We start from the raw sequence: 21,118 nt of genomic DNA, 5'->3' as shown, positions 1-21,118 counted from the left end.
GAGACTGACTCAGGGAGAGAAAGCAGTGTGAACAATAGCTGTGCGGCATGGCAGAGTGTGTGTGTGTGTGTGTGTGTGTGTGTGAGTGAAGATGTAGATGAGGTGACAGATAGAGACAGAGGCACAGAGAGGGAGAACAATGTGTGGGTGGGTCTACTTCAGCAGCCTGGACAGTTTGCTGTTAAAGATGCCACCAAGCTATAGCTAGCAACTATCAAGATTGTCCCCTCCCGTGCGTGTGTGTGTGAGTGTGTGTGTGTGCAGAGCTCTCTCTGAGTTAATAAAAAGAGGAATGAAGGAGGAGATGCCCTCAGCTGCAGCCGCACAGAGGAGGATACAACATGGACAATGTGCATCCCTAAATCTATCATCAGAGTCGCAGCTTCACGCCTTTCTGCGCATGCTGTAAATAACTGCTGGGCTAAATAGTTTCTTTCATGTGTGTGTGTGTGTGTGTGTGTGTGTGTCGCAGGTTGAACAAAAGAAGCAGCATGCATCCATCACGGAGGCAAGACAGTCCACACTGGAGGCTCAGCTCCAGACCGAGAGAGAAGCTCTGGAGCGGAAAGAGAAGGAGGTAGAGAGCTGCTTTATCTGTTCATAGAGATCAGAACACAAATGCTTGAACTGCCACTTTAAAACAATAAGATTATGTTTGAGTTTGATACTCTGGTAGTAAACTCTGTCAGCGTGAATATGCCTCTAAATCCCACTGAGGAAATAACACAAGTTTCGCAATCAGCCTTTTGTCACGTCTCATCGTTTTCGTGCTTGTGTGTATCGTGTCAGATCTGTAACCTGGAGGAGCAGCTGGAGCAGTTCAAAGAGGAGCTGGAGAACAAGAGCGAGGAGGTGCAGCAGCTTCACATGCAGCTGGAGATCCAGAGGAAGGAGATCAGCAGCCAGCAGGAGTATTTGGAAACAAGGGAGGGAATGATCAAGGTAAACAGCCGTCCTGCTACAAGAGTGTTTCACTTTAACTTGTATACCTTAATGACTGAAGTAGAAACAGGTTAAATCTAGCTGTGTGTCTTTGTAGATTCACTCTAGTGAGTTTTTTCACCAAACAAACCCTGAGGATGGGAATATCTACTCTTAAGTCTTAATTTTTTGCTTGATACGTCCTCACATCTGTTGTACAGACTCTCACACTAAAGGGCTCAGGACACTCAAAAATTCTGTTTGCTCATTGATCTAACACAGCTCCAGAAAAAATTAAGAGACCACTCCAGATTTTCTACACAGGCACACCACATTTAACTTATCCAGGTATTAATTTGACGATCACCTGATAAGCTGATGAAAAAGCTGAGACGTTTTCGTTTCTACAGTGTGATGGAAATCAGGGTCATATGTTGATATCAGAACTTTTCCAGATAAAAACAGTATAAATTTGTCTTTTAAAATAACTTTAAAGTCTCAACTCAGCTTTATTTTTAGAGCACTATAAGAAAAAGAGCTATACATAAAAGAGGGTGTAGGCATAAAAAGGTAAATAAAACAACAAACTACAAAACACTAAAACAAGAGCAAATTCTTAAACTGGGTGAAAAGCCAAGGAATAAAAATGGGTTTTAAGACGTGTTTTAAAAGCAGACAGTGAGAAGATGTTTTTACTTTGCGTTACTTGTTATCAGGGGGTATCTTTGTAAACACGAAAACAAGAATGAGTATTTCACCCTGACACAAACTTATTAAAGCAAGGCGAGTTTATTTATATAGCTTATTTCACCAAGGCAATTCAAAGTGCTTTACAGACAGTACATAATAAAAGAAAACAATAAAAATTCAATTAAAAAAATTTAAAATAGTAAGATACAATTAAACAAAATAAATAAAAAGAAAAAAAAGTTGATGCAGATTTTAAAACAGATTTTAAGAAAAGAGTCGGAAGAGTTGCAAAATTGTGCAATTTTTTAAAAAAGAAAAGTAAGTCAACCTGAATTTAAAGGAGCTCAGAGTTTCAGCAGACCTGATATTTTCTGGCAGTTTGTTCTAGATATCTGGAGCATAGAAGCTGAATGCTGCCTCTCCATGTTTGGTTCTGACTCTGAGGACTGAAATCAGACCTGGTCCAGATGACCTAAGTCAGGGGTGGCCAACCAGTCAGAGACCAAGAGCCACAAAAATTACTGTGGTACTACAAAGAGCCACATCACATGTGGTCTTACAATTGCACTTCCTCTCACACATAAACCAAATGACATAAAATGAAAATAAATAAATTTCCAATTTTTAAAGCCAGATTTGTTGTGTTTGTAAGTTTGTTTAAGTTTGTTCTTGGAGCCGTATCAAAGTCAGATTTCTGTTTTTACTGCAGTAGAGACAAAGTTCTATCTATCTATCTATCTATCTATCTATCTATCTATCTATCTATCTATCTATCTATCTATCTATCTATCTATCTATCTATCTATCTATCTATCTATCTATCTATCTATCTATCTGTCTGGATAACTATGAGCACATGAGTGATTAAGAGGAGCATATTTAGAGAAGAGAAACTGAAACTTGAGTATCAATCTCATCACCCAAGTATTGATCAATACTGATCCTAACTTTGCCGATCAATCTAAACAATTGATATATTGATGCCAAAGTTAGGATCAGTATTGATATATATATATATATATATATATATATATATATATATATATATATATATATATATATATATATATATATATATATATATATATATATATATATATATATATATATATATATATATATATATATATATATATATATTCTTATGAAAAGATCGAAGAGCCACACACCAAAAGGCAAAGAGCCACATGCAGCTCGCGAGCCACAGGTTGGCCACTCCTGACTTAAGTGGTCTTGATGGTTCATATGGGATCAAAAGATCATTTATATATTTTGGCCCTAATCCATTCAGAGCTTTGGACTGATGTGAGGACTCGAGCAGCAGCATTCTGAACCAGCTGCAGCTGTCTGACTGATTTTTTAGGGAGGCCTGTCACAATGCTGTTACTTGTTTAATGGTAAAAGCAGTGGTCTGTAACTTTTCCTGGAGCTTTATGAGTCAAACTGCTGAATAAGTTTAACTTAAACAAACACATCCCGAGGCGTTACATGTCAAAAACTACAAATATCAAGTTTTTTTGTTTCTGCTCACAATTTTGCTTCAACTTCTCTAAATACAATGTTTGCTCTGTGTTGCTAGTTTTGCTTTGCTCAGTTTAGAGTTTTTCTTTGCACATTTTCTTCCCGTTTAAGACTTGCTGCTGCTGCTGGCACATTTCTTTTACTAGTTTTTGTTTATATTTTTTTTGACTCCATCAGTGTACTTCCAGCAGTCAGCCACCATGCAGACTCTGGGTTGTACTTTGCCGTGACGTGTTTATTAATAGCCATCGCATTATAATCTCTGACTTTTGAAGGTGATGGAGGAGAAGGACAGGGAAATAGCACTTCTTAATGAACAGATCTCTAAGCTCCAACACATGGAAGCAGCTTCCGATAACAAGGTAACACTATATGCATATACGAAATGGTACCAATGTCTATTTCGCATAGGCATAGCTCCCTGGTATTGCATCAGTGTGTGTGCTTTTTTTCTCGTTTCATTTACACTTTTATTTTTGTTTGCTCCATTTTTTTGTGTATTTTTTTCCGTTGGGTTTGTTTTTTGCTTGTTTTGTCCCGGTAAGTAGTTCCACAACACCATCGTCTTTTGTGAGGTGATCATTTGCTCATACGAGGTGAGAATTAAACCTCCGGGTCTCCAAAAATTTGATAGAATTGACCAACCTTGAAAATGTTTGAATGAAAACACCCCAAAATATTCATCTTTCCAAAAAGCATTTTTGCAAACAGAGCAGGGACTCAGAGGTTTATAACAGGATAGTTTTGGTTTCCTCTAATTTGTTGTGTTTTTATTGGGAATTAATCTACTGAATTACCTCGTTAGGAAATTGATCAGAGAGATGATCTGATCAGAGACCTGGAGTCCCAGGTGGAGTGCCTGAGGAGCGAGCAGGAGCGCTTGAAGAGGAACAACGAGGAGGAGCTCGACCAGCTGAACGCCGTCATCGACAGACTTCAGCAGGAGCTGGCCAACATCGAGCAAAAGTCAGCTGCAGAGGAAGACGAGGATGTAAAAACCGAGACAGACGGCACTTCATGGGGGCCGAACAAAGAGGAATACGATGAGATGAAGCAGAGAATGGACCAAGCCACCAAAGAGCTGAATACGCTCAAAGCAGAGCACAGTAAGCTGTTGAAGACATACCTGTGTTTGAAAGAGAGCGCAGCAGCTTTAGCGGAGTCAGAAAAACAGGAGAGCTCTGAGGTGGAACTGGAAGAAGCTCTCAGGGAGAAAACAGCCGGCCTTGTTGTTTTTCAGGCTCAGGTTCAAGCCTTAGAGCAGAGCGCGACATCCCGAGTGGAAGAGTTGGACTTGCGTATCCGGGAGCTTGAGACGGTAGTTGATGAAAAGGAGACAGAGCTGAGCCGCTGTCGCCTCCTTGTGGAGCAAACGCAGAGCCACGCTGAAGGTCTCCAGGAGAGAGTCTCTTACCTGGAGAAGGATCTGAGGGAGAAAGTCGCTGACGCACTCGTCAGCCAGGCCACACTCGAGGCTTTCCAGCAGCAGCAGCAGCAGCCCCAAGTCTCCAAAGAAAACCAGGAGCAGCAAGCTGAACCACACCTCTATGACTTCGGGGACTTTGGGATTCCCAAAATGGACTTCAGTGGTATCGGTCAAATGAGACAGGCTCCCACAGGGAAGGTGGTCCATCTGACCCAGAGGCTGCGGGAGCTGGAGGTGGGACTTAACGGGATGCAGAAAGACCAGGAGCTCCAGAAGCAGCTGCTGTCAAGCTCTGAGGAGGAGGTGCTGGAGTACGAGAGGAGGCTGTCTGTGCTCATGGAGCTGCTCAGTCAGATGAAGGCAAAGACGCCACAGAGGGCTCTCCCTGCTGTGAAGGTAAGAGTACAGCTAATATTAAATAGATCTGAACAAACCCCCTATATTCACTCACTTCAGACTTTAAACTAACTTTTGTGACTGTTTTTCTACCAGGCCTCCTCTGCTGATGAGCAGTCATCTGCGTCTGAAGTCCTCCAGGAGCTGCAGGACGTCAGAGCTGAGGCCTCGGCCACCAAAGAGCAGCTCGAAATCTTCAAGGAGAACTGCAGCAGACTGCAAGAGGAGCTACAAGTAAATTACTACTCCTCAGAGTTCATACTTCTTGTTTGTGCATTTTCATAAATCGTGGTTTGTTTATAACTGACGTGCTCCCTCTCTGTAGGAAAAAACACAAACTGTAGAGAGGCTACAGGACCAAGTTCAAAAGGTAGGTACAGAATCTCATCCAGCTCTGTTTGCTCCAAAGAATGAAAGTGCTCGCTGGTCTAATATGTAAACTTTGCCTTAGCTATCGTCTGGAGACAGAGAGGACACCAGGGTGTCTGAGCTCAAACAGGAACTAAAGGAGGCTCAGAACGAGGCAGCTGCCACCAAAGAGGAGCTGAACAGCTGCAAGGAGAGTCTGGAGAAAATGCAGGAGCTGCTGCAGGTACAGAGACAAACCTCAGTGCTGTGGAAAAACAAACTAACAAAGCTTGAAAGCTTATGTTTTTGGTGTTAAACCATCTCTTTGTTGTTTTTTATGGTGAAGCATAAACAGTGTTTTTAGCAAAACAGTACACACACATTACGAAAACGAAAAAAGAAACATCAGCCCTTCTGACAGTCAGATCCATTAATCAGTCCAAACGTCAACTTTTATTTCATTATCCTCCAGGAAGTTGTTAAAAAAAAGCTCATACTGTCCAAAACTTGACTAATTTGTTTTTGAGAAACAGCAAAAAGAGTTGCTCCTTTCAGCCACTGAGAGACTCCACACTATGATCAAGCAATGTATGGAATCATCAGGGTGGATATAAAGAATTCACAATTTAGGGTTAAGAGCCACCTTTTCACCGGCATGAGTCCAACACCTTTACCCAGAAGCAGATTATCAGTGGGCATTCCCATAAACAGAGAAAAGAGACCCCTTGTGGACATCATGTTTAATACACATGTCAGTGATATAAAAGTTAAAATTTTTGAAAGTTGAAATCTGTTAAAATCTTAGTCAAGAGCCATCAGGAGGATAGTAAAGAGAAAGTTAAACAGAGACAGTCAGACTGCCCAAAGTTAACACAACCTGGACCTCTAATGGTCTCTTAATAATCTCTCTCAAGAGTTATTTAAAATGAAAAACTAGTGAATTTGTGTAGATTCCAAGTGTTGTGTGTAAAAGCTTGAAAATGAACACATGAAAATGTTGTTGTGGAGCTATTTACATGAAGTCAGATTTTCTGCGTGCAACAGGCATTCAACGTGGATTATGCTGCTAACGATTCAGGTGTAGTTAGCAGTGGATCAACTTTTTGAAAATGAAGAAATCATCTCTTCTGTTACCCACAGTCATTTTATTTTTAGAGATATCTAAAACCTTCTTAGCAACATTTGATCTTATGAAGCAGATTTTCTCAGTGTGTTGGGATGTTGAAGTGAAAACAGTCAGACAAATATTCTGCCCACTAATCATAATCAAACATTTGTAAGTTTTCAAAGCTGCAGGTCAAAGTACAAAACTCTAACTGGTTTAGTTTAAGGAATGTCAATGATTGAGGGCTTGGGATTGAAGCATGAGACGCTCTATTAAAAAGTGCAGCAAAAAAGAAGAATGATTTGTCTGACCTTGTGCTGGAAGCTTTGATTTTGAGATAGATTTTGAGTAGCATGGGTAATTTATGGGTGATTTCTAAAACCTATAGGTGGATATTTTGTTCCCTCAGACAGAGCCAATCAAGCTATTGTGCATTGTCTCTGGTCTTGATGCAAAGCTGGGTAAACCAGCTCGTACTAGTGGTTGAACTGTACCTTTAACTTTTGTTTCTTTTTTTTATTTTGTCCTTTGAACAGGAGCGGGAGATGACCATTGCTCATCTCAAAGCAGAACTCTTCCAGGTAACCCAGTATTTCTTATTATAAATCACACTGTCTTATCAAAAAAACCTTTTAATATTGTTTGTGTGAAGAGTTGACACACTGTAAAGATTTTTCTCTAAGTAATGAACGACCTGTCTGATATTTATCAAGGTAAAAGCTGATGAAGACTCGGACAACATGGCAGAGCAGCTAGAGGAGCTGGATCAGGTCAGAAAGGAGGCGTCCTCCACCAAAGAAGAACTCAGCAACTTCATGCAGCAAAATAAGAAACTACAGGAGGAGGTGAAAGAGCGTGAAGTTTCCATGTCTAAGCTCAAAGAGGAGCTCGAGGAGGTGAGGAAGAGCGTGGATACCACCAAAGAAGAACTCAACAGCTACAAGCAGCACAATGAGAAACTGCAGGAGGAACTCCAGGTCCGTGAAGTTTCCATTTCTCAGCTCAAAGACCAGCTACAGGAAGTACAAAAAGCCTTGATAAAAACAGCAGATCCTGGTCCTCCGTCTCCCTCAGCCTCTCTATCTTCTCAGCCTCTCCTTTCTGCTTCCTCCTCCTCCTCCTCCTCCTTAACTGCTCAGCCTAAAAGAAAAGGAGGAAAACAGCCAGCCGGGAAGGGACCCACCACCACCAAAGATAAACAATCCCTCTCCAGGAAATCCTCCGGGAACTCCAGCCAGTCCTCCAACAAATCTCACAGCTCTCGGCTGAGCAGCAGCTCCGAGCAGCAGCAGCAGCAGATCGATGTGACACACTCATTCACGCAGACCGAACCTCTCCGAGTCGTCGACTGCAGCTCGGAAGGTAATTCTGCGACCAAAGAGCAGGTGGAGGAGGTGATCGGAGAGTTCCAGGAGAAGATTGCACAGATGCAGGAGCTGCATGCGGCTGAGATTCTGGACATGGAGGCCAGGCAGATCACAGAGAGTGAGAGCCTTCGCAGGGACGCCCAGGCTGCTGAGGACGAATGTAAAGCCCTGAAAGCTGTCATCGAAAAGCTGCGCGCCGCTGAGGTGAAACCTGAAGAGTCCACAATTCCATCCACTTCCTTTTCCTCTGTCTTCTTTTTCACACTAAATATTTACTGAATCTTTTCCCAGGCTCCTTCATTACGGCAAGAGCGTCACTCACAGCAGTTTAAAGATGGCTACACGAGTGGTAAGAAACATCCATCATTTCTGTGATGTTGGTTTAGCTCCTAACAGTTTGTCATTGCAGCTTACATTGGTGTTACATATTTTTATCAGTGTTTGTTTCATGTTCGATGCTGAGTGATGGAATTTACTTACAAAAAGGTGATGACACTTCACAAAACCTACATACTGTTCCTGAAGTATTTAACAATACTTGTGTTTTCGTTGTTTCGCAGACAGCAGCTCAGACTACAGTCAGCGGACTGGATTCGATGTGCCGAGCTTACAGCAGGAGTTCAGGACGACTCCAGAGGGCGCCAGGAGAGAGGCTGATGATCCACTGCCTGACCGGATCAAGGTACAACTTTTATTTTTCAAAAACTTTCTCCTAGTGATAAATGTGTGTGATCTCCTGGAAAAATCACAAACTGAAGAGAATAAACATGTTTTTGTGTTTCTCTGTGTAGACGCTGCTCCGTGAGGTGCACCAGGAGGGCATGCAGGTGCTCTCTCTGTCAGAGCTTCCTCTCGCTGAACCTGGCAGCCAGTTCAACATCCAAGGCTGGGTGAAGGAAAGAGACGCCTTACTGGCAACTGTGGAGTCTCTGAAAGGCCTCATCACACAGATGCAGACACACAGAGACGCACAGGTGAGAGGAAATCCTGTGTTTACCTTTTCTCCCTCCTCGTCTTCTGTTCTTTTTCTCACAGCCCATGTGTGTGTCTGTGATGCAGACGTCAGGAGGTGCAGACTGGCGAGGTGAGCTGCTGGATGCGGTGCAGCAGGTGTTCATGAGGGAGCGCAGCGTGTTGAAGAGCGCCCTCTACAGCCAGCTGGACCTGCTAGACACTAATGATGCCATTGTTCACCTCAACCAGCTGGAGCGCAGACTTGCTGAACAGGTCAGAGAAAAAGAGTTTTCAGAGACAGTTTATAGAGAGTGTAAGATGGTTCAAGAGTGGTCACTTACCGTATTGACCCTAATATAGGACAACCCTGATTACAAGACAGCCCACCTCTTTTCAAGACCAATCTTCGAAAAAAGACTGATAACTAAAATTTACCTAGTTTAAAGAAACTATTTTTATTGAAATTCTGAGAAATCATTGAAATAATAGAGACTTTTTTATCTTTGGCTCCGAATAAAACCACTATAATCTGTATTTCAAATGTAATTCTGATGACAGCTCTGGTAATGGGCATGCCTTTGTAACATTTCTCAAAAACACTCTCATAAACCTTCTGCTCTGAGGACCACAATAAGGTTTTCTTTTGCATTTCACATTTTTCAGGAGGTCTTTTTGGACAAGCCATATTCAGACATTACACTCTATAACTCCATATTTTTGGGTTGCCTGACAGTTGGTTAATGTCTCTGCTGTGCTTACCATCATTATCTTTAAATTAGCATCATAACTCCGGCTCAGTTGTCTGTTAACTTGTCCAACTTTTGATACTCTTTGCTCTGGATAATCACCGCGCCTCTCCATTTCTCTTCTTCCATTACTGCGTCTCGTAATTGACAGATCACTGCAGCTACGGTGAGGTCTCCAGCTTTACAAAAAGCTGGTGCTCTCTGCTGTTACAGTGGCGACCCTAGACAACATGTGTCAATGGTTAGACCCCAATCATAAAACAACCCCCCCCCCACCCTTTTAATTATTTTCAACGAAAAAAATTGTCTTATATTCAGGTCAATATGGTATGTTATTTTACATGTCCTGTTGTTGCACCGACTCATAGATAGATCACAATGTGTTGCCAGTTTCTTGATTTCACCTAAAAGATGAACAGCATCCACATGTAGGATGGAATCAGTTGCTTGCTGTTTTGGTAAAATAAATAAATAAATGAATGAATGAAAATATTTTCTGTGTTGTTATTTTTCTAGGACAACCAGCACAGAGAGGCGATGGGCTCGCTGCACTCTGCTGACAGGTCCAGTCTTCTCTCTGAGGTTCAGCAGCTCCGCGGTCAACTTGAGCAACTTCATCAAGGTGAAGCACTTTTTAAAAAAAAAAAAAACAGTCATAAAAATTGCAAAATCACAAAATAAAGTCAAGCATATTAGATGCCTAATATCAGTGGAGGGATTTTCTGATGTCAGTGTTTTCCGATTCTCTCTGTCAGGTTCCTCACATGCTGCTTCACTTGGTGTTGCTGAACGTAACGTGACGGAGCGGAGGGAGGGGGGACAGGTTCATGGAGCAGCGGAGGCTGACAGGCTGCTGGTGGAGGAGCTGAAGGCGGAACTCTCCCAGACTAAACTGGAGCTGGAGACGACGCTGAAGGCTCAACACAAACACCTCAAAGAGCTGGACACTCTCAGGTCAGACCTGTTTGTATGCAACATCACAGTGATCAAGTAGATGAGCTGTTACATATAAACTGGATCAGGACTTTATGATACTGTCCAAAAAAAAGATTCATAAAAGAATAAAAGGTTGAAGTTTTTAATTTAACAAGCTAGTTTAAGTTAATCAAACCAAAACAAACTCGATTTTTTTAATTAAATGAACGTTCATTATCTGTGTAAACAGGGCTGAAGTATCGCAGAAAGCTGCTGAGGTGGACGCCATGAGCGACCATCTGACTGAAGAGAGGAAGAGGAGCAGGGATCTTCAGTGGGCCATGGAGAAGGAGAAGTGTCGAACAGGGAGAAACGAGGAGAGTAAAAGGGAGGAGCTGGAGGTAAAACCATTGGATGTCAGATCAATCAGCGCAAACACATGTAAACAAATAAAACTGATTTGTCCCTATGAGGACGCTGTTATTTGGTACTGCTGATAAAAGTCTACTTCCATCCACCTCTCAGGATCTTCATCTCAACCTGGAGGAGCAGAAGAGCCGTGTGGCCGAGCTGACCCTGGCTCTGGATCAGGAGCGTCAGTCCTCCTCTCAGACCTCCCATCAGGCTGAACAGGAGCGTCTGAGCCTCCACAGACGCATCCAGGAGCTCCAGGTCCAGCTGGAGACGGAGCATGCGAAGGCCCAGGAGATGAGTGCCGCGCTGGGTAGAGAGAAGGAGCTGCGAACGGGTGTGTGCACAGACAGTGGGCCCTCTGAAAAGGAGGAGAGGAGGAGGCCAGAGGAGGAGGGCAGACTGCTGGAGAGACTGCAGAGGGAGCTGGATGAGAAACATGCACAGGTGGGATGTTTGTGCATTAACACAGTTTTAAAGTCATTTTTCTGTCTTTCATAGAATGAAAATTTTAAATGAGGCTGATTAATTTTTAACTAGTTTATGAAGATTTGATCAGGATTTTTTTAGGGTGAAAGAAAACCAGTGTTCAAATAGACTGTTAAGACCTGAGAGAGTTATATTTACCCCAGAGTATATACTTATTTTCATCCTGATTTTCCGTCCCCAGGTGGTGCATCTCCTCAGTCAGGTGGAGGCTCAGAAGTTGGAAGTGGTTCGAAAGGAGGAGCAGCTGACTCTGGGCACTCAGAAGTCCCGGCGAGACCAGGAGGCGCTTCAGGAGGCTCAGACCCAGCTGGAGACGTTGAGGGCACGAATGTCTGAAACTCAGGAGCAGCTGCGGAGAGAGATGGAGAGGAGGAAAACTCTGGAGGAAGAGAAGGAGAGCCTGGAGGAGAGGCTGAACCAAGTCGGCGAGCAGAGAGGAGCTGATGGCCACAGCGTGAGTGTTGAATCCTGACTTGACACATTTTCATTGAAGGCAGGTCCTTTGTGTGGGACGTATCTGATCTTTGATTCTCTAATTTGTTCACCAGGCGGTCTGGCACAGTGAGTCCACCGATCGCACCAAAGACTGGGTGCTCCATCAGAAGAGTGGAAATGTTCAGGCAGCTGCCTCCAGTTCATCTCCTCTCATGGAGATCTCTCCGGCCAGCAACAAGATCCTCGGAAAACTCCACCTCATTTCCTCAAAAATCCGCAAGATGGCCAGCAAGAACACCGGCAGGTAAGAAACACAGCTGGAACTGATGTAACGATCTTCAGCTCATTGTATTGGTGTCCTGGAGCGTCAGGTTTAAATTTCATCATCATCAAGAGTAAATGATTGATTGCCTGTTTTTGTATGGGCAGGATGACAGCCGAGGTTGACTCTGAAGAGTTATCCTGGGTTCAGTCCAATGTTGATGAGGTCATCACCATGCTGCAACAATCCCCTGGTCTCCCTTCCATCCCTGAGGTCAGAAACAGTTTTTAGTGTGGTCGTGGTTTTATCACCACATTTTTTCAGTAGGATTTTCTTCTTCACTGATGAGCTGCTTGTTTATTTTTCTAACTTCTGTAATCTGTCGGGGTCCATATGATGACCACACATGGTTGTAATGGCTTGATGTGTCTCCCTCGCAGAGTGTTTCCCTGCTGGCAGGAGGCTCCTCAAGCTCCTCCAACTCCCTGACGGAGCGTCTGCTGAGGCAGAACGCTGAGCTGACGGGATTCGTCAGCCGTCTGACTGAAGAGAAGAACGACCTGAGGAACCACACGCTGCGTCTGGAGGAGGAGATCCGGCGATACCGACAGGCTGGACTGGGATCAGGCGACAGTGTAAGAGGAGATTTTGATTTTTATGTCACATCTTTCTACTGAAATGACTTTGACTTGACAGCATCTTTGATTTCCTACAGCAGTTCAGCAGCAGGAGAGGAGTGTCAAAGGTGGATTCAACAAGCTTGCTGCTGTCTCAGGAGCGTGAGGCCTGGACCAGAGAGAGGGTGCGCCTGGAGAAAGCTTTACACCAGTCCCAGGCTCAGGTGGCCCGACTCAGGGGAGAGATCAGGACTGAAATCCTGAGAGAGATCAGCGGTCCTGAGGCTGACAATGCTGCACTAAAGGTAAACAAAACATACTAAAATTTATCCAAGGAGTCTGAGTATTGCTCTGTTCGAACAGCTCACGATCCTCTTCCTCTTTCCTGTTTCCAGAGAATGTACGGGAAGTACTTGAGGTCAGAAAGCTTCCGCAAAGCTCTGATCTACCAGAAGAAGTATCTGCTGTTACTGCTGGGCGGCTTCCAGGAGTGCGAAGAGGCAACGCTGTCGCTCCTCACCAGGATGGGAGGCCGGCCGTCGATCACCAATCTGGACTCTCTCAGCCAGCGCCGGCGAGGACTGATGCGCTTCCGCTCTGCTGTCCGAGTCTCAATCGCCCTGTCCAGGTAGGTAGCAAGATCTCCTGTAAACATCACACCCAGATGTTTTTTACTCTTTTGATTCTAATCCCTTCGTATTTTTTCTCCAGAATGCGTTTTCTGGTCAAGCGATGGCACAAAGCGACGGGGATGAGCTCCTCGGCTTCCTGCAGCATCAACAAGAACGGAGCAGGTCAAACGCTAGGTAAGCAGAGTGTGTTTTTTTGACGTGTTGATGTTTGGAAGATCATTAAGATGTTGAGTTAAGTTAATTATTCATGCATCTCTCTCAGGTGCAGAGGTGAGAGACTCCCCTTATCTCCACCCGGGCAGTGTAGAGATGTACAGAGACAGAGGAAGTGGAGGAGGAGGGGGAGTCTCCAGCAGCAGGGGGAGAAGTGGACGAGAGTCACCCAGATCGGCTTCAGCAGTCTCCTCCACACATCACAGGTACAACAAACAGTCCCTGCTATTGTCATTCGATCATACTTTGAGTCTGGATCTTACATTTATTCAGCAGTTGTTTCAGATTAATGCCAGAATATGATTATACTTTGTGTCTGTGTCCTGTAGGTTTCATTTGACTGGAGACCCTGGACCTCTCACCTGCTCCCACCTGCAGAGCTACGACCCAGATCGAGCACTCACTGACTACATCTCCAGACTGGAGGCGCTGCAGAGGAGGCTGGGTAGTGTGACATCAGGTACCAAAAAACAGAGCACTATGCCGGCGTGCACAAGCCTTAAACTTATCAAGGATGTGATTTACTTCAGCATCAAAATATATCAACTTACCTTCTGTTTTCTCCACAGGTGCTTCTTCATATGCTCAATTGCACTTTGGCTTGAGAAGATAGATGCCGTCGAGACACTTTGGCTTGAAGAAACTCAGTTGCCTTTTCTCGTGCTGAGCGCTCTGCTGTTTTCTATCCGTCAGGTGTGGACTGTTTGTCTCCAAGTGGACCAAAACCCATTTTTATATTAGTGTACGACATGTTGTATTCAGGCTATTTGTCGCCAGCACTTGAAAAACAGCTATGTTTGTAATTGAATCTGCCTCTCTGTTGTGGATGAGCTACAATCATGTATATTTGTCTAATAATAATTTAAGACTTGTGATTAATTTATGTTTGTGTGGTATGGGTGACGCGTTATGTAGAGAATGTTTGGGTTTCTTGTTGAGGAGGCTGCTGCTGGATGTTCTACACTACACTGTGTTTTGTTTAGGCCAGACAGACAACAGAGGACATTTGTAGAGAACGTATTTTTGTAAAGTGTAGGAGCTTTGAATTTTCTGGGTATTTTGTCAAAAACTGAAATAAAGAGGACTACTTATTTGAAAAAAAAAATGTGTCTTTTATTTTGCATGCATTCTTTACTTAATAGATGATCCTAAGGGAGTATTTGTTAGCTGTAGGCTGTGAGTAATGGCGTCCGAACACACACCTATGTTCTGAATTGGGGCTGAAAGGACAAAACTACAGATTACAAACAAAGCTCCCTGAGGTGCCCCCCATATACTAAGCATAGACTGGTTATTTGGACTGTGCGACAGGGGCAAATCCAGAGGGTAGATGCCATGGTTGAACTTAAAATCTGATTAGCCACCTGAAGAGCTATTTGAAAACCCCACACTATCTATTTGGGCTGAAAGAACATACTCCAGTATTTTAAAATCAGTAAACAAGTGTCCTTCATTACTGCTTCACAGGCATGTTTGTGATACTGCCAAAAAAAATTCACTGTACATAAAATAAAGTGATTTGAATTTTTATAGGGATATTGACAGCAATTAAAAGTTTGAATTACTACTTTTAAAATCCCTGCATTTAAAAACAAACTTATCTGGCACATTAACAAAAAACTTGTGTTGAATGTGGCGTTTGAATAACATAATCCTGATATATAATCTTGAATGCTTTATCATTTTTAAGCAAACTTTCTGTGAAGGTTCCCAGTTATTCAAGTCATGGGAATATATTTAACTCAAATATTTCCACCATTTCCGTATTTTTGAGATGTCTGAAAAAAAGAGTCGAGTTCAGAGCTGAAACAATTTTTTGTGTGAGCCATTGCTATGGTAACGGTTGTTTAAGCAGAGGTGGAACGTTAGCTTCGTGAGCTAGCCCGTAGCTAGTTTCAGAGGGTTCGATTGAAACGGTCTTGGTCGTCTGTGATTTTGGACACACACAAGAAGACACAGGGTGTGAATGCAGCTATATATCATGTTTGCGAAGCCACCGTCTATGGTAGCTTCTTCTCTTTTTTCTTTTACACCTCTTTCAAACAAGCCATCTTCTCTGCCCAGGATGTGACGATTACTTTTGTATCCTAATATTGTGTGCCACTTGTATGTTCAGGGCTCTGCACTTTCAGTTTTGTCCCAGGCGTTGTCCACACCAATAACAATAAAATTGAAACTAAAGGAGCCCCTTGCCTTTTCGATCATTTTTGGTTTGTCCGAGCTCAGGTGGTAGATGTAGATCCACAGTCCTTGTTGCACAGTTTATGAGATCTATTCATGGTCTGCTGCGATTTTTTTGACCCTCTTAAACTTCTTGTTTTTTAACATTTACACCAACAGACCAAGAAAAATCTTGGGATGTAAAAACTTTTAAAGCATCTTTATTGAAAGAGTGACATTATAAATGCAGCCTTTTAGCTTTTGAACACAAGAACACAAAGATGACAAAACAAACCAACGCATATGTAGATGATGCACACATTTTCAGTTATAGAAAAAACAGCCAGTGCATTCAGGACTTTTGTCTTCTGCATGGTAAATCCTAATGGTGATAGTTTATAGATCATCTATCAAAAATACTAATCCAGATAAACCATAGATGTTGGATAATCTGTTAACCATCATTTACAGCCTTGACCGTATTATTTAGTGTTCACTGATTTTTATTTTTATTTCTGGGGGATTAATAACATACCATAACAGAGGACTATGATCATCTGGCAGTTCAACCTCTCCAATGGGACTTACTTTTATATCCTATAGGAGCTTCTTTGCTGGTGTTAATTTCTTTTACTCCCACCTACATGACAAATGTTAATGTACTGTAACTTTTTGTGCAAGTGTGGCCTGTGTCCAAAAAGATCTAGTGGTTACACCTTTACTCCTGCTGATTTGAATTCCATAAAAACAACAGAAACACCAGTTTGGTGTCTAAAGCATCTCTCTTTCACTCTTTCCTTTTTAACAGTGAGTGTTCTGTCCTGCAAAGCACCTGCTCTGTCTTTCTAGATAAAACGTTTTACACATTTTAGGCTTCAGTCACTCAACATTTGTTTACCACCTTCAAGGCACGTCTCTGTTTTGAAGCATTCACATTGTGAACATTAGCACTTGTGTTCAAGCCTGACTCATAAAGAAATATAATTCTTAAAAATTCATCTTCTCATGTTGACATTCAGGGGAAAAACAGCAAAAAGTTGAAACATTTCTGCAAAGCAAAGTGCATGTAGGGAACAGTGTCTTATATCCAAGTCCCAGGAAGTCAGAGTTTCTCTTCAGTTGAAGAGATGCTCGAGATGCTGGCTTCCTCTTGTCTTGTCTCATTCACTGTTTCCTCCTCTTGTATCTGATGACGGGGTTGTGAGGCGTGTGAATCATTGTGGTGTAGTTGATTGTGGGGAAATATCCATCCACCAGGTCAAAGTCGTACATGCGCAGGAGAGTGGACCAGATGGTTTTGATCTGGACGTAGGCAAAGTTCTCTCCAATACAGCGGTGGCGACCTGAAGTACATAAAATATTATTTGTAATGTGCTTTATGCAGTTTCAAAATAAAAGCCTATGGAAAAAAAAAAGGAAATATGATCACAATTTTTTTTTTGCTATTATTTACTCACCAGCTCCGAATGGCACATAGGCAAACTTCTCCCCTGCTGCTGGGTTGTCATTGAGGTACCGATCAGGGTTGAAATCCATCCTCTCCACCCATGTGTCGTGCAGTCTGTGGTTGACAGTCGGGGACACGCAGACCTGGTGGCCCACAGGGATGGTATACCCTGCCGCAGTCTGACACAACAAGAAGGAAATTTGAGTTAAACATTCAACATTCCAAGTGAAACATAAGTAGCTGAGCAGCCTGATGAGGTGGTGTGTGAGTGTTCTTACCTGTGGGGAGCGCGCCATCCTCATCATGGTCATGATGGGCGGGCGAAGCCGCAGAGTTTCCTTCAAACAGCGATCCAATAAGCTGAGATCTTTCAGCTGGGGAAAAAGTAGAGACAGAATTAGGCACATAACAAGTCATCCTAACTTAAGACCAGCTGATGAATATACATCAGGGTGTTCTTCTATTTTGGCACATTGCATTTCACTATAATTTTGAAAAATGAATGCAATAGCAGGAAAATTGGTATACAGCTGTTGTATTGTGGGGGGAATTATAAGTTAAGTTTCATAAGTTTTGCAAAGAAGAAAAGCACACCCGTCATGTGACCCATCCTCACCTGATCAAAGTCAAGCTGTGGCAGGTCTTCTCCACACACAGCCTTCTGCTCAGCATAGCAGCGCTCCTGCAGGGCTTTGTCCCTGGCCATGAAGAAACCCATCCAGGCGCTGGTGGTGGAGGATGTGTGCTGGCCGGCCAAGAGGAGACCAATCAGCATGCCAGCGATCTCATCATCATTCAGGGGACGTCCATTTCTAAAGAGGTCAATAAAGTTGTGTTTAAAGAACTTGAATAATCTCATTGTTGGAATGAGGAGTGGTTAACAAAGGGTGGAAGTCAGGTAAGAAAATATAAAGCAGTAGTTGTAACCTCAGTCCACTCTTCTTTTTTAATGAAGATTAGGTAAAGTCAAGTGAACTGCAGTCATGACTGAGTTTCCAATGTCACTTTTAGGCCTTAAACGGTGATCACAACTTTTCTATCTATTCAACAGAGTAGTTAAAGATCATTAGACGGATATGATTCGATGTCTATGTGCTGTGATGATCTAGTTCACTAAAAAGTTCCTTCAAACATTTATAGATAATACCATTAGAACTGAAGCTTTCTTACTTGTAGGTGGCATCTACGAGTGTCTGAAGGATGTCGTCCACTTTTTCTCCAGATTGTCTGCGCTTCTGAATCACCTTGAAGAAGATGTTTTTGATTTCTTTGTGTGCTCGATCCCTTTTCCTAAAACAAAGAAAGAAAAAGTTTCACTTTCAGTGTTTTTCATACTTAAGTACCTCACGATTTTTTGGGGGGGGGGGAAGATGCCTGTCATTTTAGTCAAAGTGATCTCAGCTTTAACTTTGTAGCAGATGACGGTGTTGATGATCCCACCTGAAGCTGGGCAGAGGCAGCCAGCCAGGCAGTAGCCACGCAGCATGACTGAATCCTCCGTCCAGGTCAGCGTAGAGCTGAGCCACTCGCTCGTCCAGCATGCTACGGATCTCTTTACCGTGTAGACAGCTGCTTGCTGTTAGGATGATGAGCTCAGCTAGAGCCTCAAAGAGATCTGAAACAAGAAGCATTTGCAAATGATCTTTAAATAATTAAAAAAGAATTACAATCTTTCACATGCATATTTTTCAGAGATGACTTTATATTTAAGTGATTTTTGAAAGGTCGTACTTCTCTCTCCACTGTCTCCCCATCTCTGAAAATACTCCAGGGTCTCTGCCTCAATGATTTTCACATGTTCCTTAAAGCGAGCAATATTCAGTCCAGTCTTCAACATTTTCTTTTGTTCCAGGAAAATCTGCATCATATTAAGAAATACTGTTATGTTTAAATCCTAACTTAGAGGAGAGTTAAAAATAAAACTTCAAAACAATAAAAATAAAAGCCCACAGTTGACTCACAGGGTTAGGGACATCATAGGCGACACCTTTACCAAAAACTGGAGTAGTCAGTCTGGAGTAAACGTCCTCAGCGTTCAGGTCCTCATTCTTGCTGTTGAACATGAGCGTGGCTGCTTCACTACCCAGTAGGTAGGTGAAGGTGCTCCCCACCATGGTGAAGCTGAACACAGGACCATACTGTGGAAGAAAAGCAGAGGTGCAAAATCAGGGCAAACACTGAACTAATTAAATTTTACCAATTCTTTGACTGTTCAAACTTGATTAGGAAAGTTGGATAACTGAATTTTCAATACAGCTGACTGCAAATAACTGTTTAGAAATCAAAGCAATTACAGATATATATTAAATTAACTGCTTCAATCACATTGCAAAACTTACTTTTTCATATGCATTTTCAAGAAACTCAATGGGACTTTTCCCAAAAGCAATTGCATGACCCAGGAATGGGATGCTGGAGGGAATGTAAGGTGGGTATTTCTGCAACAAAAGCGTACAGTAAGTGCATAGCAAGGGACACTGACTATGCATTTCAACAACAAACAGTTTTACTCTTTGCTGACTTACCAGATCCTTGTCGATGGACTGTTTAAGCAGTAACTTTGAAATATATCCAACGGTAAGAGTAATGAGGGAGGCTGCGAGCACTACTGAAGTCAGGTTGTCGTTCACCTTCCCCATAGTTACCCCGAGCAGTTTAGTGCTCATATCATAAAAATACATCGACATTTTCGCCTCTTCCACTCAAACCCGACTGTGAAGAAATCCTGTGAAAGCTTGAGGGGTTGACGTCCACTTATTTTAAAGTTAAGTCGACTGTAGTCCCGTAGAAGTATTTCTCCTACATCTCTACCTGTCAGTGCTCGTCCTGCCCCCGCCTGACCAACCGAGGCTTCCTATTGGCTGCTCACTGCGCGTCCATCATCAAACCGCTGCTCTCATTGGTCTCCGGTTTCTGAACCGATGTCTGGCTATATGATGTCACGCTAGCAAGACGTTAGATGAGGCTATCGATTGGGAAAATGTTTGATGGACCTATGACCAAAAACGTTTGTTTGCCTCGATTCTTCATTTCTAAGACTGAACTGTCTTGAACTATAAAATTAAAAGATGTTTTAGTCCTGCAAAAAGGTACAAATGAATGAATAAACCAAGACTTTCATACACATTTATAAAAACTAATTTAGGATATTCACAATGTAGGACCACAGTGTAGAGATGAGACATGAATGCATTCCTCATGGACTCCTGGGCTAGTTGACAAAAGTCATGAGAGGACAATTTGAATATGGGTGATTCCTCAATTAAGGGAGTTTTTCTGTCCCCGGGGTAGATTTCATATATATATATATATATATATATATATATATATATATATATATATATATATATATATATATATATATATATATATATACACTAAAATAATTATTATATAATTATTATTATTAATAATAATAATATGTATTATTATTATTATTATTATTTTATTTTTTTACAGAAAACAATTATTGTATTTGTAAGGGGTGGTTGAAGAATCACCTATGTATTATCACTCATTTACAAATATTATCCCACGATTGTTACTTTTTTTTTTTTGCTAAATGTACTACATGTTTTACTAAGTACTGTACTAAAATTCTAACAAGAAGTTGATGGAAAACAGGCCACACAGGAAAAGCCCTCCATGATGAGGTCTGACTCTTAGAGGAGCGTCTGCAAAAACCCACAGAAATATAAAAATCATAAAGTTGGCAAAGAAAAGCTCATGTGATGCTTCGGTTAAAAAAAAAAATTAAAGATCTGCCCTGCTACTGCAAACAGTTCTGGTAACCATCAGGGTCCAGTTATTTAAGGCAAAGGCACACAAAGGCACATTTCAGCAAGGCAATTCAAAGTGCTTTACAGACAGAACAAATTGAAAGAAAACAATTGAAATTCAATTAAATGGCAAATTAAAATGAATAAAATGCCATAAAACAAAATGGGATTAAAAGGAAAAAGGTTTTGTCTAATTATCCAGAAACTTTAATCCAAGCTCTCATTATCTGCTACTTTAATAATGTTGGATAAATTCAATCTAATTCACATACAGACTTTAAAGA

The 21,118-nt window shown here is 42.1% G+C and overlaps 2 protein-coding genes across 9 annotated transcripts in view; one reads left to right on the top strand and one right to left on the bottom strand.

Moving 5' to 3' along the window:
- The window catches only part of akap9 (A kinase (PRKA) anchor protein 9), a 74,738-nt gene extending 60,211 nt beyond the window's left edge, over positions 1-14,527 (top strand). For 4 of the 8 annotated variants that reach the window (XM_074687026.1, XM_074687022.1, XM_074687024.1 and 1 more), the window contains 27 exons: positions 473-577; positions 790-942; positions 3,408-3,494; positions 3,938-4,954; positions 5,051-5,188; positions 5,280-5,324; positions 5,406-5,546; positions 6,944-6,988; positions 7,121-7,978; positions 8,066-8,123; positions 8,335-8,456; positions 8,566-8,748; positions 8,834-9,001; positions 9,991-10,096; positions 10,230-10,428; positions 10,640-10,790; positions 10,915-11,247; positions 11,471-11,743; positions 11,838-12,028; positions 12,154-12,259; positions 12,427-12,621; positions 12,702-12,908; positions 12,999-13,231; positions 13,315-13,409; positions 13,498-13,654; positions 13,778-13,908; positions 14,018-14,527. In XM_074687026.1, the coding sequence (XP_074543127.1) occupies positions 473-577; positions 790-942; positions 3,408-3,494; positions 3,938-4,954; positions 5,051-5,188; positions 5,280-5,324; positions 5,406-5,546; positions 6,944-6,988; positions 7,121-7,978; positions 8,066-8,123; positions 8,335-8,456; positions 8,566-8,748; positions 8,834-9,001; positions 9,991-10,096; positions 10,230-10,428; positions 10,640-10,790; positions 10,915-11,247; positions 11,471-11,743; positions 11,838-12,028; positions 12,154-12,259; positions 12,427-12,621; positions 12,702-12,908; positions 12,999-13,231; positions 13,315-13,409; positions 13,498-13,654; positions 13,778-13,908; positions 14,018-14,061 (5,541 nt within the window). In that variant the 3' untranslated portion in view covers positions 14,062-14,527. The remainder of the gene's footprint in view (positions 1-472; positions 578-789; positions 943-3,407; positions 3,495-3,937; positions 4,955-5,050; positions 5,189-5,279; positions 5,325-5,405; positions 5,547-6,943; positions 6,989-7,120; positions 7,979-8,065; positions 8,124-8,334; positions 8,457-8,565; positions 8,749-8,833; positions 9,002-9,990; positions 10,097-10,229; positions 10,429-10,639; positions 10,791-10,914; positions 11,248-11,470; positions 11,744-11,837; positions 12,029-12,153; positions 12,260-12,426; positions 12,622-12,701; positions 12,909-12,998; positions 13,232-13,314; positions 13,410-13,497; positions 13,655-13,777; positions 13,909-14,017) is intronic. The other 4 variants (XM_074687028.1, XM_074687029.1, XM_074687023.1 and 1 more) reach the window with 2 other exon arrangements.
- Positions 14,528-15,846: 1,319 nt separating this feature from the next.
- Positions 15,847-19,908, bottom strand: cyp51 (cytochrome P450, family 51). Its single transcript, XM_074686798.1, has 10 exons — positions 19,581-19,908; positions 19,395-19,493; positions 19,017-19,193; positions 18,787-18,913; positions 18,496-18,670; positions 18,226-18,345; positions 17,672-17,867; positions 17,334-17,429; positions 17,066-17,234; positions 15,847-16,951 (listed from the first exon to the last, which is right to left on the bottom strand). Exons 1-10 carry the CDS (start codon positions 19,740-19,742, stop codon positions 16,773-16,775), a joined length of 1,500 nt encoding a protein of 499 aa, XP_074542899.1. The 5' UTR covers positions 19,743-19,908; the 3' UTR covers positions 15,847-16,772.
- Positions 19,909-21,118: the final 1,210 nt, after the last annotated feature.

Source organism: Halichoeres trimaculatus, unplaced genomic scaffold, assembly GCF_033239565.1.
Source record: "Halichoeres trimaculatus isolate MK-OKI-2021-1 unplaced genomic scaffold, fHalTri1.1 fHalTri1_scaffold_14, whole genome shotgun sequence".
NCBI lineage: Eukaryota > Metazoa > Chordata > Actinopteri > Labriformes > Labridae > Halichoeres > Halichoeres trimaculatus.
Note: the sequence above shows the minus strand (reverse complement) of the source record. Positions and strands in the feature narration are given on the sequence as shown.

Coding starts and splice junctions, on each gene's coding strand:
- cyp51 (XM_074686798.1), bottom strand. CDS start 19,742: ATGTCGATGTATTTTTATGATATGAGCACTAAACTGCTCGGGGTAACT. Junction 18,914..19,016: donor CCTATGATGTCCCTAACCCT/GTGAGTCAACTG, acceptor AATATGATGCAG/ATTTTCCTGGAACAAAAGAA. Junction 18,671..18,786: donor GGGAGACAGTGGAGAGAGAA/GTACGACCTTTC, acceptor TTCTTGTTTCAG/ATCTCTTTGAGGCTCTAGCT.